General features: G+C 36.0%; 1 protein-coding gene across 13 annotated transcripts in view; it reads left to right on the top strand.

Annotated features, from left to right (window-relative positions):
- The window catches only part of RAP1GDS1 (Rap1 GTPase-GDP dissociation stimulator 1), a 147856-nt gene that overhangs the window by 115928 nt on the left and 17315 nt on the right, over positions 1-14613 (top strand). For 7 of the 13 annotated variants that reach the window (XM_023637679.2, XM_070263400.1, XM_023637681.2 and 4 more), the window contains 5 exons: positions 8636-8779; positions 9239-9370; positions 10567-10701; positions 11670-11795; positions 12558-12697. In XM_023637679.2, coding sequence (XP_023493447.1) covers positions 8636-8779; positions 9239-9370; positions 10567-10701; positions 11670-11795; positions 12558-12697 — 677 coding nt within the window. The remainder of the gene's footprint in view (positions 1-8635; positions 8780-9238; positions 9371-10566; positions 10702-11669; positions 11796-12557; positions 12698-14613) is intronic. The other 6 variants (XM_070263402.1, XM_070263399.1, XM_070263401.1 and 3 more) reach the window with 1 other exon arrangement.

Below are 14613 nucleotides of genomic sequence, written 5' to 3'. Positions count from 1 at the left end.
AACAACCAAACTAATGGGAGGATTTATGAAAAGTTTTTTTTTAAATACCCCATCAATCAAAATAACAGGAGAGGGAAAAAAAGGGGAACATAGAACAGGGGTACAAATAGGACATAAAAAATATGCTAGGTGTGGGGGCCGGCCCTGTGGCCTAGTGGTTAAAGCTCGTGTGCTCTGCTTTGGCTGCCTGGGTGTTTGAAGTTTCGTATCCTGGGTGTGGACCTACACCACTCATCAGCCATGCTGTGGTGACATCCCACATATAAAGTAGAGGAAGGTCAGCACAGATGTTAGCTCAGGCCTAATCTTCCTCAAGCAAAAAAGAGGAGGATTAGTAACAGAATGTTAGCTCAGGGCTAATCTTCCTCAGCAAAAAAAAAAAAAAAAAAAACAGATTTATGACAGTATTTCAGTAATTACATTAACTATATGTGGCCTAAATGCTTTAGGCCAGTTCTAAAAGACCAGTTGCAGACTGAATTTTAAAAAGCCAAATATACTTTTTAAGACAAATAAAACTTAAGTACCAGGAGATTTAAAAGGTTGAGAATAGGAAAATTGAAAAATACATCATTCAAACCTAAAGAAGGCTGAGGTAGCTACATTAATATCAGATAAAATATACTTTAAAATTAAAAGATGTGCTAGAGATAAGTTGACTATTTAAGAACAAAAGGTCCAATTCACCTGGAAGCTATAAAAATTATACATTACCCCAAAAATATGAAGCAAAAATGTTCAGGACTATGAAGAGAAATAGACAAATCCGCAAAAATCATGGGAGATTGTAATACCTCTTTCAGTAATCTGTAGAACAAGCAGATTCAAAACAATAGGGATAGAAAATGGGAATCCCATGCTTAAGAAAACTGATGTAGTGGACACATTTTAGAACACTCCACCCAGCCTCAGAGCCCGTTCTTTTCAAGTACACATGAAACATTTAAAAACCTGTATACTTTCCATGACAGAAGATTCAACGAATTTCAAAGGATTGCAGTCTTAGACTATGTTCTCTGACCTAAGTAAATGGTCTAGTACCTGATAATAAAAAGATAACTAGGAAGTCTCTGTAAGTTTAGATATCAGGAAATACACTTCCAATACCTCAGAGATCAAAAAAGAATCAAAGAAGAATGATGGAAATTAGAATTTTTTTGCTTTAAATGAATGTATTAGAAAAGGAAAAAAAGCTAAAATCAGTGAGCTCAGTATTCATCTCAGGAATTGAGGGGATAAAAACGTAAACCCAAAGAAGAAGGAATATTGCTGTTAATACAACAGAAAATATGTAATGCAGTATAAGCATACACTCGTCAATATTGTGTCTGAGAAGATTTAATAAAACTGATCAATCCCTAGTAAGGTTAATCGGGAAAGAAAGAGAAGGCACAACCAAAATCAAGAATGTAAAAGAGGATTTCACTGTAGATCTTATTAAGAGAATGTTGTGAACAATTTGATACCAATACATTGTAAAGTATAGGTGGCAGAAGAAGAAATTGAAAAGCTGAGTAATCTTAAATTCTTCTGGAGAATAGGAAAAACAAATATCAATCTATTTTATGAGGCTAATATAACCTTTATACCAAATACCAGCAAAAACAATACAGTCATGGACCATGTAATGATGTTTTGGTCAATGACAAATCGCATATACCATGGTGGTCCCATAAAATTGTAGTGGAGCTAAAAAATTCCTATCATCTGGTGGCATCTGAGCTATCATAGCACAGTGCATTACTCACGAGTTTGTGGTGATGCTGTGTAAACAAACCTATTGAGCTGCCGGTCATATAAAAGTATAGCTCATACAATTATGTACAGTACATAATACTTGGTAATAAACAACTGCGTGACTGGTTTATGTATTTACTATACTTTTTATTGTTATTTTAGAGTGTACTCTTTCTACTTATTAAAACAAGTTCACTGTAAAACAGTGTGCCATGTTACACCAGCAGCAGCCTCATACATCCCGTGTTTACCGCATCTCTTGATCGCATCATTTTCTCTTGTGCTTGATTTAATCTTGTGTTGTTTTGTTCCTCGTGGCCCGTAACCATACAAAATCTACTGCTAATGTTGCCAGTAAGTGGCCACATTGAGTGTTGACCTGGAAACAAAATTAAAAGTGATTAACGGCTGTAAAGGTGGAAAAGCAGTGATGGTATTGTTCGCCAGTCAGGCATGTCTTATTGCACCACACCCATCATCTTGAAGAACAAGAACAAAGTGATGGAAGCTGTTAAAGGATCTGCTTCACTGAAAGCAATGAGACTAACAAAAATTCGAGAAGGACATCTATCAGACCTGGAGAAACTTCTAATGACCTGGATTGAAGACCAGACACAGAAGGGTATCCTTCTGAGCACCTTGACGATCACGCCAAAGCAAAAAGTTTACAATGGTGAAAGAAAAGGCTGGACCCAACTACCATGTTGAATTTACTGCTAGCTCTCGGTGGTTTAAACGATTCAAGAATCCTTATTCAGGGTCTGGCCCTGTGGCTGAGTTGTTAAGTTCGCGAGCTCGGCTTCAGCAGCCCGGGGTTTTGCTGGTTCGGATCCTGGGCGTGGACATGGCACTGCTCATCACGCCATGTTGAGGCAGCATCCCACATGCCACAACTAGAAGGACCTACAACTAAAATATACAACTATGTACTGGGGGGCTTTGGAGAGAAAAAGCAGGGGAAAAAAAAGGATTGGAAACAGTTGTTAGCTCAGGTGCCAATCTTAAAAAAAAAAAAAAAAAATCGTTATTCATTACATAACCTGAAAGTGAGTGGTGAGTCTGCGAGTGCTGATGTGAAGGCAGCTGGAGAATTTTTGGAAACTCTACATAAGCTGATAGTGGAGGAGAATTACTTGCCAGAGCAAATATTCAGTATGGATGAAACTTCCCTGTTCTGAAAACAGATGCCTGAAAGGAGTTTCATCCATAAGGAGGCCAAGACAATGCCAGGTTTCAAGGCTTCTAAGGACAGGATAACAGTCTTGCTTGTGGGGCAGTGTCACAGGCTACAAACTGAAACCCTTTGTGATCTGGCACAGTGAGAACCCCAGGGCCTTCAAGCACATCAGTAACCTCACACTGTCAGTGCACTACAGGAGCAGTAAGAAGTCATAGATGACCCAGCTCCTCTTCCAAGATGCCCTCCTGAATTGCTGTGCCAGCGAAATGGAGAAGTACTGTTTGGAGGATAACATGCCTTTCAAGATTTTGCTTATTGTTGATAACGCTCCTGGACATCCTCCTTTTATTGGTGATCTTCATCCCAATTTCAAAGTGGTGTTTCTCCTTCCAACACCTCCTCCGTCATCCTACCTGTGGATCCAGGAGTTAGAGCAGCTTTTAAGGCCTTAGTAGGCCTAAGTCCTAAGGAGGACTTTTCCCAGGCTGTTGCTGCAACTGAGGAGGACACTAATGAAATTCTAGAAAGATTACAACATCTGTGACTACATCAAAAGCCTTGCTTAAATTTGGGGTGATGTCAACAAGGAGTATATGAATGGCGTCTGGAAGAAGACACTCAAGAGGTTTGTCCATGACTTCCAAGGATTTGCCAAGGATGAGGAGGTTGCAGAAATGAACAAGGCTGTGGTTGAGATGGAAACAACTTTAACCTGGGTATGGGTGAGGATGACATTGAGGCACTCTTAAAGGTGGTTCTTGAGGAATTGACTAATGAGGAGTTGGAACTGGAACAGGAACATATAGCTGAAGAAGCGGCAGGAGAAAAGGAAATTACAGGACGAGAAAAAGAACCTGCAAGAAAATTCACTGTGAAGGATTTAGCAGAAGCTTTTGCAGACCTCAACAAGCTCCTTAAAAAGTTTGAAAACATGGACCCCAACACTGAAAGGTTTCCACTAATAGAGAGGAATGTTCAGGGTGCATTATCTGCTTACAAGCAAATCTAAGTTGGAAAAAAGAAAGAAACCAAGCAAACCACCATGGACATGTTTCTGAAAAGAGTGGTACCCCCTCAAGAAGAGCCTCAGGCAGATCCTTCAGGAGGTGTTCCAGAAGAAGGCATTGTTATCATAGGAGGTGACAGCTCCATGTGTGTTATTGTCCCTGAAGACCTTCCAGTGGGACCAGATGTGGAGGTGGAGGACAGTGATATTGGTGATCCTGACCTAGGCCTAGGCTAATGTGTGCGCTTGTGTCTTAGTTTTTAGCAAAAAAGTTTAAAAAGTAAAAAAAAGAAAAATTTTAAAAATAGAAGAAATCTCATAGAACAAGGATATAAAGAAACTATTTTTGTACAGCTGTACAATGTGTTTGTTTTAAGCTGTTACTAAAAAAGTCAAAAAGTTAAAATTAAAAAGTTTATGAATAAAAAATTTACAGTAAGCTAAAGTTAATTTATTATTGAAGAAAGAAAAATATTTTCTTATAAATTTAGTGTAGCCTAAGTGTTTATAAAGTCTACGGTAGTGTCCAGTGATGTCCTAGGCCTTCACATGACTCACCACTCACTCACTGGCTCCCTCAGAGCAGCTTCCAGTACTGAAAGCTCCATTCGTGGTAAGTACCCTATACAGGTGTGCCATTTTTTATCTTTTATACCGTATTTTTATTGTACCATTTCAGTGTTTAGTTATGTTTAGATGCACAAATATTTACCATTGTATTACAATTGTCTGCAGTGTTCAGTCCAATAATATGCTGCACAGGTTTGTAGCCCAGGAGCAACAGGCTGCACCCTACGGCCCAGGTGTGTAGTAAGCTGTACCATCATGTATAGAGTGTAAGTGCACTCTCTGATGTTCGCACAATGGCGAAATTGCCTAACGAAGCATTTCTCAGAAAGTATCCTTGTCGTTAAGTGACACATGACTGTATAAGAATGAAAATTAAAAGCCAGTTTCACCATGAACATAGATATAAAATTCCCCTTCAAATTTTAGCAAACCAAATCCAGTAATATATTTAAAAATTAACATGCCGAATTGGATTTATTCTGAAAATGCAAAGCAGTTTGATATTCAAAATGCAATCAGTATAACTCATCACATTAAAACTTATTAAAGGGGAAAAATCATATGATCTTCTCAGATTCAGGAAAAGCATTCGATAAGTTTAACCATCCATTTCTGATTTTTAAAAACTCTTTGCAAACCAGCACTAGAAGAGAATGAAAAGGATATATACTAGAAGCCTACAAAAAACCTCATACTCAATGGTTAAACAAAAAACATTTCTTTTGAGATTGGGAATAAGAAGGATCATCCCCACTTCTATTCATTATTGTGTTGTAGGAACTATTCAGTGCAGTAGAGTAAGAAAGAAAAGATATAGGAAAGAAATAAAACTATCATTATTCATAGATGATATGATTATGTATGTCAAAAAACCAAAAGAATCTATCGATCAATTTTTTTCATTAATCAGAATTTAGTTAAGTTGCTAGCCAAAAGAAACAAACAAAAAACCAGAAGCATTGTATTTCTGTATACCAGCAAAAAAATTAGAAATGCATTTTTAAAAATTCATTGTCTACCATAGTATAAAAAATTAAGTACTTAAGAATGGACTAATAAAAGATATGTAAGATCTCCGGCAGAAAACTGTATAAAATCATCAAGAGAAATTAAAGAAGACCTAAATAAATGGAAAGCTATGTCACTTTCTAGACTGGAAACCTCAATGTTGTAATGATGTTTTGTCTCCCCATATCAGTCTGTAGACTCAGTGCAATTCTAACCAAAAGACCAGGAATAGCCAAGATACCGAAAAAGAGAACAAGGCAGCAGAACTGGTTTTACTGCATAACAATAATAAAACTTTTATCCTGATAAAACTATAGTAATTAAAAGACCTTTTGGTATTGGTGCAAGGATGGACAAGAAGACCAATGGAACAGGATAGCCCAGAAACAAATGGATACATTAATAGATGTTTGTTTTATTAGGAAATGAAAAAAGATGCCACTGAAAAACAATATGGAAAAGACAGTCTTTTCAATAAACAGTGCTTAGAATGGAAAAAAATACAATTGGAGACACACCTACACACTCCCACTTCATACTATATAAAAAATTCATTTCAGATAGATTATTGACCTCAGTGTGAAAGTTAAAATCAGAAAGTTTATCTTAAAATATAAGATACTAATATTTTCATGGCCTTGGAATACAGGAAGTTTTCTTAAGCCACAAAAAGCAGTAACCATAAAGGAAAAGATTGATAAATTTGGTTATTTTAAAACTATAAATTTCCATTCCTTGAAAGGCATCGTTAAGAATGAAAATCAAGACAGTGGGTGAGAAGAAGATATTTACAACACATATAACCAGTGGAGGGTTCATGTGTACAATATATAACAACTGCCATAAATCCTTAAGAAAAATGTGGAAAACCCAGTGGGAAAATGTGCAAAAGATTTGAATAGGCACTTGACAAAAGATAAAATCCAAATGGCTAATAAACACATGAAAATACACTCACCTCATTAGTAATCAGGGAATGCAAAATAAAGCTGCAATAAAATACCACTGTGTACCCACCAGAAAGTCTGATAATACCAGTGTTGATGAAAGTGTGGAGTACCGAAACTCTCTGTAAGTGCTGGGGGGAGTGTAAATTGGTACCTTGCGGAGAACAGTAACTGCTGAGTTGGAGATATGCATACCCTGTGATCCAGCAATTCCACTGGATTCCAGAAAGTTGTGTACATGTGCACTAGGAGCCATTGCAGGAATGTTCATAACAGCATTATTTTTAAATACATATACATACATATATACATACGTATATGTGAACGATGGTGATAAAGATGGATGCCCTTGGGCAGAATGGTGTCGGCAAATGTGTGCCGTGTATATATATGATTACAGTCAGACTGTGAGAGGAGAGATCTGTAAACTTTAATCTTGACACATTTTAAATTTTCTAAATGCCTTAGGTCTTATTCTTCAGAGAGAAATTTGTTTTTCATCCCATTTAGTGATTTGAGCAAATGAAATTTTTTTGTGACCTTCAGTCCATTTTATACCTGTAAACTTCCTTGCAGTATTTGAAAATGTGTTTTTATTTCTTATTTCTGTTTTCTCTTCTCCCACCTTCACCTCCGTCTGTTTCATAATTGTTCAGTGGATTGAATGATACCTTTGAAAACTTGTTTCTGGTCTATCCTTGGCATAGTATATCATCTTGGTTTTCCTGGTGTGCAAAGGAGAGTGATTCCAGCATTTAAATTGGAATTTGTATAACTCAAGGTTTTTAGTATTTTTAAGGTTTTTTCATTATGGCCCTTAATTCTCATCACCGCACATTTCTAGCCCTGGCATTCTGTAACCAGGGAAACACCCTACTTTCAACATGGCACAGTGCAAGTGTACCTTTAAAAACAAAATTACAGGTCGAATATTCTGTGTATTCCAAGATAATATTCTAAAGAAAATCAGTGGTCTTGGTGATAGGAAAAACTAAATTTTTTCACATTAAAATTGCCTGAAAGAAAAAGTCTTAAGTATAAAAAAAAAAATCTGTTTCTCCCAAATAATAAGCTGAAACTGCCATTGCTGTAGATGTGGAAACATACAGTTTAGGGAAACCAATGACTCAAATAAAATCCAACTGAAAAATAAAATTTAAATTTAAAATCTCTGCGTAGCAAATCTATTTCTGAGGATAGTTGATTAGCATTTTTGTTAAGCAGTATCAAAAACACACAAAGGATTTAGGTAGGCCAGTTCAGGTTAAAATACAAAGATGAAGGAGGTGTAAGATCTGCTCTAATGAGGGAGGCAGATCTGGAGGCAAATATAAAATCTTCAATAAAATAAGTTCTGTAATGAAAGATGTTTAAGATAGTAGGGGTATAAGCAAAATTGATTTGATAGGCAAGTAGAGTATGCTCTGAAGATAATTTTTAAAAATATAATGAAGATGTAAATTCTGTCTCTAAAATTCCTTATTTTGTTGGTTATCCATCAGAAAGCTTGAAAGTTATTTTTTCTTTCAAGTTTTATTATGAAAATTTTAAAACTTATTCATATGTAGAGAGAATATAACATAATGAACCACCGTGTACCCATCACCCCAGAAAGTTTCAAATTAGTGAAAACCTGAAGCCCTTTTTAAAAACATAACTTTAAAGTTTAGAAAGTTATAGGTTTATTAACTGCCTTAGAAAGATAACATCTATACAAATCTGAATCCAAATAAACTTGTGATGTAGTTTGAAATTCACTAATAGCTCTTTACTTTTCAATAACTTTGTATTCAAACTCCATTAGTGGATATATTTTAACTTTATATAACAGGTGTGTGTGTTTTATTTTAAACTGTGTGAGATATTTTATAGTATTGGCTTTTAAACATGAGCATTATACTTAGAGTAACACTGGAGTGATATTACTTGCCTTCAGAGCTGAGAATTAGTTTGTTTAGGTGCTGCCTGATGTTGTGAAAGGTGACGTAATTTCAAGTGGAAAAATGAAATAAAGCTTTTGTGTGTTTAAGCTGCAGTGTCGGATACTTTTAAAACTCAACTCTTCAAAGGTGTGTTATCTAAATCATGCATTCTCTTGCTTCCTTATAATTCTTTATAATTGATTGCTTATACTAGAATTCCTGTTTCATCTCAAATTTTGGTTATTTTGTTCACATTATTCTTTAGATGCTATTAAACTACAGCTGGTTGAAGCAGGCCTGGTAGAATGTCTACTGGAAATTGTTCAGCAGAAAGTGGATAGTGACAAAGAAGATGATATTGCTGAGCTCAAAACTGCTTCAGATCTAATGGTTTTATTACTTCTTGGAGGTGAGTTGTAATTTATGCCCACCAAAGAACACGATTGTCAGATTTTTAAAATTTTACTGTCTCTTTTTTAAACACTATATTAGGCATTTTACCTTTTTTTTTTAATCTCGTTTAATCCTGTTGGTGTGATGATTTTGAAACCCTAAGCACATCATGGAGAGAACTAGAGATAATGAACCTGGAAAAGAGGAGTCTTCACTATCTTACCATATTTAAAGAGCTGTCATATAGAAGAGACAGCTTTGCCACCTGAGGACTAAAAGCTAGATGGCTAATTGGGACTTAGACTAGAAAAATTCTAAACTGTCTTGTCCAGTCTCTACTAAAGTTTATGATAAAAAGTCATGACTTTTCCTTTTGTGAAGGATGTAGTTTCCCAGTTAGATATTTGCTTAGAAATATGGATTTATTACTCCTAATTTATTACTCCTCTTACCTGTTTGTTTTGTTTACCTCCAGATGAATCCATGCAGAAATTATTTGAAGGAGGAAAAGGTAATGTGTTTCAAAGGGTGTTGTCCTGGATTCCATCAAATAACCACCAACTACAGCTTGCTGGAGCATTAGCAATTGCAAATTTTGCCAGAAATGGTAAGCATCCTTTTTCATCCTTTTGAATTAGACCATCCTTTTTAAATCAGATCTTATATTTTTTTTAATTTTTGCTTTGCTTTACATTTACTAAAGCTGGAACAGTTCAGAAGTGTACGTAGTGTGTATGTGTACTGCTACCTTAATTTTTCAGAGATCTGAAATACTTAGAGTCACTTTCCTAGCAAATTACATATTTTATGCAATTCAACTAAGTTCTGTTAGTTTAAAGATCATAAACAGTGATTGTGAAGTTCTTTTGAGTATTCTGCACTTCAGAGATTGTAAACTTGAGTCCCATTCTAATATACACCTGATTTGGAAGGATATGATCTCTTGCCTGGTGAGTTTATGTTGGATTTAGTAATCTGAGTATTCATTGTAGGGTTATTGTGCCTCAACTTATACTTTTATGCCTACAGAACTTGTGTGGGTAATCCTCTGGTTCAGGGTAGAACATTTAATTTAATTAATTTAATAATACTTCAGAGGCATCAGACCTCCCTGGTTACTTCTGAAGTCTGCCACTCCTGCTGTTCTGTCTAGAAACTCATTCTTATACTGTGTCTAGGAAATATGGGTAATTTTTGGTTTTAGTTTGATTTCGTTCTAATATGAAGTTGTTATATTATAATGGATGACTTATTCCATTTTTACTCCCTTCTTTTTGAGGACTGTCATTAGCTCCTTGATGGAATTAAGCTGGCAAAATATTGATAATTGTTATACCTAAACATAGGGTAAATAGTGTTCATTATAATATTCTCTCTGATTTATAGATGTTTCAAAAATTCTGTCATTGGAAAAGAATTTAAGTATCAGCCGTAATGACAAAATGTAGAGTACTGTCACAGCATCCTTGGTGGAATGCAGGCGTACTTAACTACAAGTGAAGACTATGGGTGGACATTTCAAGCATGTGGTTTCTACTTATTCATCTTCTGATACATGATCAGACTCTAAGCTAGAGATTTTTCTGATTTTTAAAATGTTATCTATTTTAGGAAGTTTGTCATCAGACTTCTCACTCAGTAAACAAAATAGTCTATAAATATGATGGGAGAAAGAGTTGGAATTCATTTTATTTTCCTCTATCTCCATTTTCCCTAATGTAGATAATGGGCAGGCATCGGTATTACAAAATATTTATAGATATTTGTAAAGAGGAAGAAAAAATATGCTTTTGTTTCATTCAGATGGAAATTGCATCCATATGGTAGACAATGGGATTGTAGAAAAGCTCATGGATTTACTGGGCAGACATGTGGAAGAGGGAAACGTAACCGTGCAGCATGCAGCACTCAGCGCCCTCCGGAACCTGGCCATACCAGGTAAGACCTGAGAGGGCTGCAACTGTGTAAGAAATAAAATCTGTCGTTTTGAGAAGATATTTGCTTTATGTGATTTGTGGACCTCCCCTGATCAAGAAAAGAAGAAAAGTAGTCTTCAGAGTGTTTACATTTTTCTTACTAGTAAGTAGAATCATATGCTAACTAAGTTCTCTGAAACTATACAAGCATCATCTTTGCCTCTGTTCAGATTGTTCAAATATTCTGTTCTATTACCTTTTGCAAACTCCTAGATTTTCATCATATTGTATAGTTAAGGTAAGTTAATGGTGTCAATTAAAGAGTCCCCTAAAGAATGACTTCTAATGGTGTTTTTCCCTACAAGCAGACATAGAATTTTTAAAAATATCCTTAATGTATCTTTTCGGATTAAAGGCTTTTGAGCCAGGAAATCACATTATCATGAGAAGTAATACAGAAGTTACTTAAAACTATTCTTTTGTTTTACTTTCTAAAAATAAACTTCTGATTAGGTGACATAGTATAATTATATGCAATCAGTTTGGTTCATATAGCAGATTAATATTGTTTATTAATGTCTGTAACATCTATATTAACACAGGTGGATCAAGGACAGAGGTAAAAAGAAACATTTATTAAAGTTGAAGGATTGCGGTTTTTTTGTAAATAAGGCAACAGTGTCAGATTTCCTTTACAAATTATTTAAGTGTTTTGAGGTTAGGTTTAAAAGCCAGTAAGTATGATTTAATATGTTATACTCCTTTAGACAAACAGGAGACTTATCCCCCAGCACCCCCTCCCTCCAATCCCATTCTTAAAATTCAAAATTTTATATGTTTCATATAAAATTTATATAAATTAAATAAAAAATATAACATAGGGCCTTAAAGATAATAAGCCACTCAATAAATGTGTATTGAATTGAATGATTATTATCAAGAATTGTAACATCATTTTAACCATAGTCTCTTTTTTTTCTTTCTCTCTAGTTGTAAATAAAGCAAAGATGTTATCAGCTGGGGTCACAGAGGCAGTTTTGAAATTCCTTAAGTCTGAAATGCCCCCAGTTCAATTCAAACTTCTGGGAACATTAAGAATGTTAATAGATGCACAAGGTAAAAGAAATGCTTTCCCAAGGTACATAGTTGGTATGATAGTCTTAATGTGCCTCTAGTTGAAAAACGACTTGTTTTTAGCTTTCAGAATTATGTAATCATAAAGATTAATAGCAAATAAAAGGTAAGAAGAGACTGGTTTTGGAATCTCATTCATTAATTACCATGCTGTTGTTATAATTGACTTTAAATGGAAATTACATCGCATCTTTCTTTATTAGTACATATAATCCTGGTTTTAGGTTGATTTATTAGCAGTTCCTCAGGGGTTTTTATGTTTTAGCATTCCGTTCCCATTTTTACCTTGTCTTCAAAATCATCATGTTTCAATACAATGACAGTCAAAATCTTTTAAAACTGATTTTGCAAACAGATCATTTTTCTGTTTAGAAAAATGGCAGTGAAAACCACTCCTTGCAGTGAGTTATGTTTATTTGCTTATTTCTGAATTCTAAACCTTTCTCTGTATTGATTCCTTAGAGTCCTTCTAAAAACCCATTACAGTTTGCCAGAGTACTAGTGGACTCCAGGCGGAATCCAAAGAGTATGTGGTTGTTTATTTTTGTATTTTGTGTGAAGGTCTACAACTTGATAGAAAAACCAGATCGTCCATCAGATATGGAGTATTTGCAGTTCTCACTTTATTAAAATTATGGTTTTTAGACATATAATTTTCCTTCACACTCATCCATCTTTACCGCTTATTTCAGTGGAGTGCCCATCAGTGATTGATTCTTTTGTGGTTTGCCTTCCTTCTTACAGCAGAAGCTGCTGAACAACTGGGAAAGAATGTTAAGTTAGTAGAGCGTTTGGTGGAATGGTGTGAAGCCAAAGATCACGCAGGTGTGATGGGGGAGTCGAACAGACTGCTCTCTGCTCTCATACGACACAGTAAATCAAAAGTAAGTTCCAGAGGAAACCCGTCACCAGGGAACATTTGAGTGGCCTTTTTGGAAACCCAGTATCATAGACCCTACATCAAAAAGCTTGCGTTTTTATGTATTTATGTATAAATTAATTACAATTCTGGAAAAATATTAATTAATTAACAATTCTGGAAAAATAATTAAAGATTGAGCTTTTTTATTTAGTTCTGTTCCATAATAGTTAAGAGTAAGGCTTTGGAATCAGAGATGAGTCCAAACTTTATCTCTGCTATTTATTGGTCAAGTGTCTTCACATCTCAGTATTTTTTTTTTTTTTTTTGAGGAAGATTAGCCCTGAGCTAACATCTTCTGCCAATCCTCCTCTTTTTGCTGAGGAAGACTGGCCCTGAACTAACATCCGTGCCCATCTTCCTCTACTTTTTATATGTGGGACACCTGCCACAGCATGGCTTGCTGAGCGGTGCCATGTCCGCACCTAGGATCGGAACCGGCAAACCCCGGGCCTCCAAAGTGGAGCATGCAAACTTAACCACTGTGCTGCCAGGCTGGCCCCCACATCTCAGTATCTTAATATATAAAAACTACTGTAATACCTACCTGAAAGTGTTGTAAGGATGATTCAATGGAATCACGTATACAAAGTGCTCAGTTGGTGCCTGGGACATAGTAAGTACTCAGTAAATAGAAGGTTCTGTTGCTGCTGTTACATTTACCACCGCCACCACCATCACCAGCACAGTGTCCAACATCTGTGTGCCAGCCACTGCCCAAGCTGGCTACTGATCTTTAAAAAGAAATAGTATCTAGGTAATATGTGGTGCCCAGAACTCACAGAGTTGGATGAAATCCATTCTCATGGCAGTGTCCAGCCTAGTATGTGTCTGGCACTTGGCAGATCACCTATAAATATTTGTTAAGTGAATGAATAAAAGAATGAACAAATGACCTATTTTAAAGATCACAGGGGTGGGAGCCCAGGCCAGCAGTTCATTGGCTGATTTAGTATCTGGACTATATACCTTTTATTTTGTTAGAACCTCTTTTCTAAGGAGAGCCTTCTGACCACTTTGCTTCTGTATAACTTCAGTAGAGTAGTGATTATACATGAGAAGAAAGACAGTTTAGAACTAAAATCCACCGGATATTTTCATTTCTTTATAGAAAAGATTAAAAGACCATGGCAAGAGAAAAAACTTAAAGATATTCCTTGATTTGTGTAAATCTCTTTCATATAAATAATTTACTTCACCATAATAGCTGTTCCAGCTGGTTGGCCACAGGAATGTTCTTTCCCATCATATGTGACTTCTTGGCATCTTTCCCTTGCACAAAGCAGCTGTTAACCAGGACCTTCCTGTTACTTGTCTCACCCAGAGCAGCCTGGAAGCCCATGCACTTTCACTGACACCAATACAGGACCAAGTAGTATGTTGGCAAGATAGACAGTATCAAGAAGAAATAGCAAACTGCCCTCCTGTGGTTCCCCTTTACCTTTCTCCATCGTAACTGCTGTGTCAGGCCCATTCGTTCATTTAACAGTTAAGTTTTCAGTACTTGCAGTATAAAAATTATAAAATATAGTGTTACTTGCTAGAATTGACTGTCCAGTATGGGGACAGATATATAAAAACAGCATTAAAGCCACATGCGCCATTTAGGTGTAACTTAGAGGAAAGACAGACCAACTTTGTCTGGGTGTCACAGGAGGGGTGATGTTTTAGAGGGTAACCAGAATCTCTCGTGAGAAGGTGAAGAGAAAGGATGGAAGGGCCTTTCAGGCAAAGACAACAGTGTGTACGAAAGCACAGAAATCTAAAACAACATAGTGAGAGAGGGAGACTACCAGTGAAGCAGTATTGCTGGAGCGCAGAGTGTAAAGACAGCGGCCAGAGAGGAGGAGGATTGGGGACGCTCTTTTGATGAATAATATT

Source organism: Equus caballus, chromosome 3 (genome assembly GCF_041296265.1).
Source record: "Equus caballus isolate H_3958 breed thoroughbred chromosome 3, TB-T2T, whole genome shotgun sequence".
Taxonomy (NCBI): Eukaryota; Metazoa; Chordata; class Mammalia; order Perissodactyla; family Equidae; genus Equus; species Equus caballus.
Note: the sequence above shows the minus strand (reverse complement) of the source record. Positions and strands in the feature narration are given on the sequence as shown.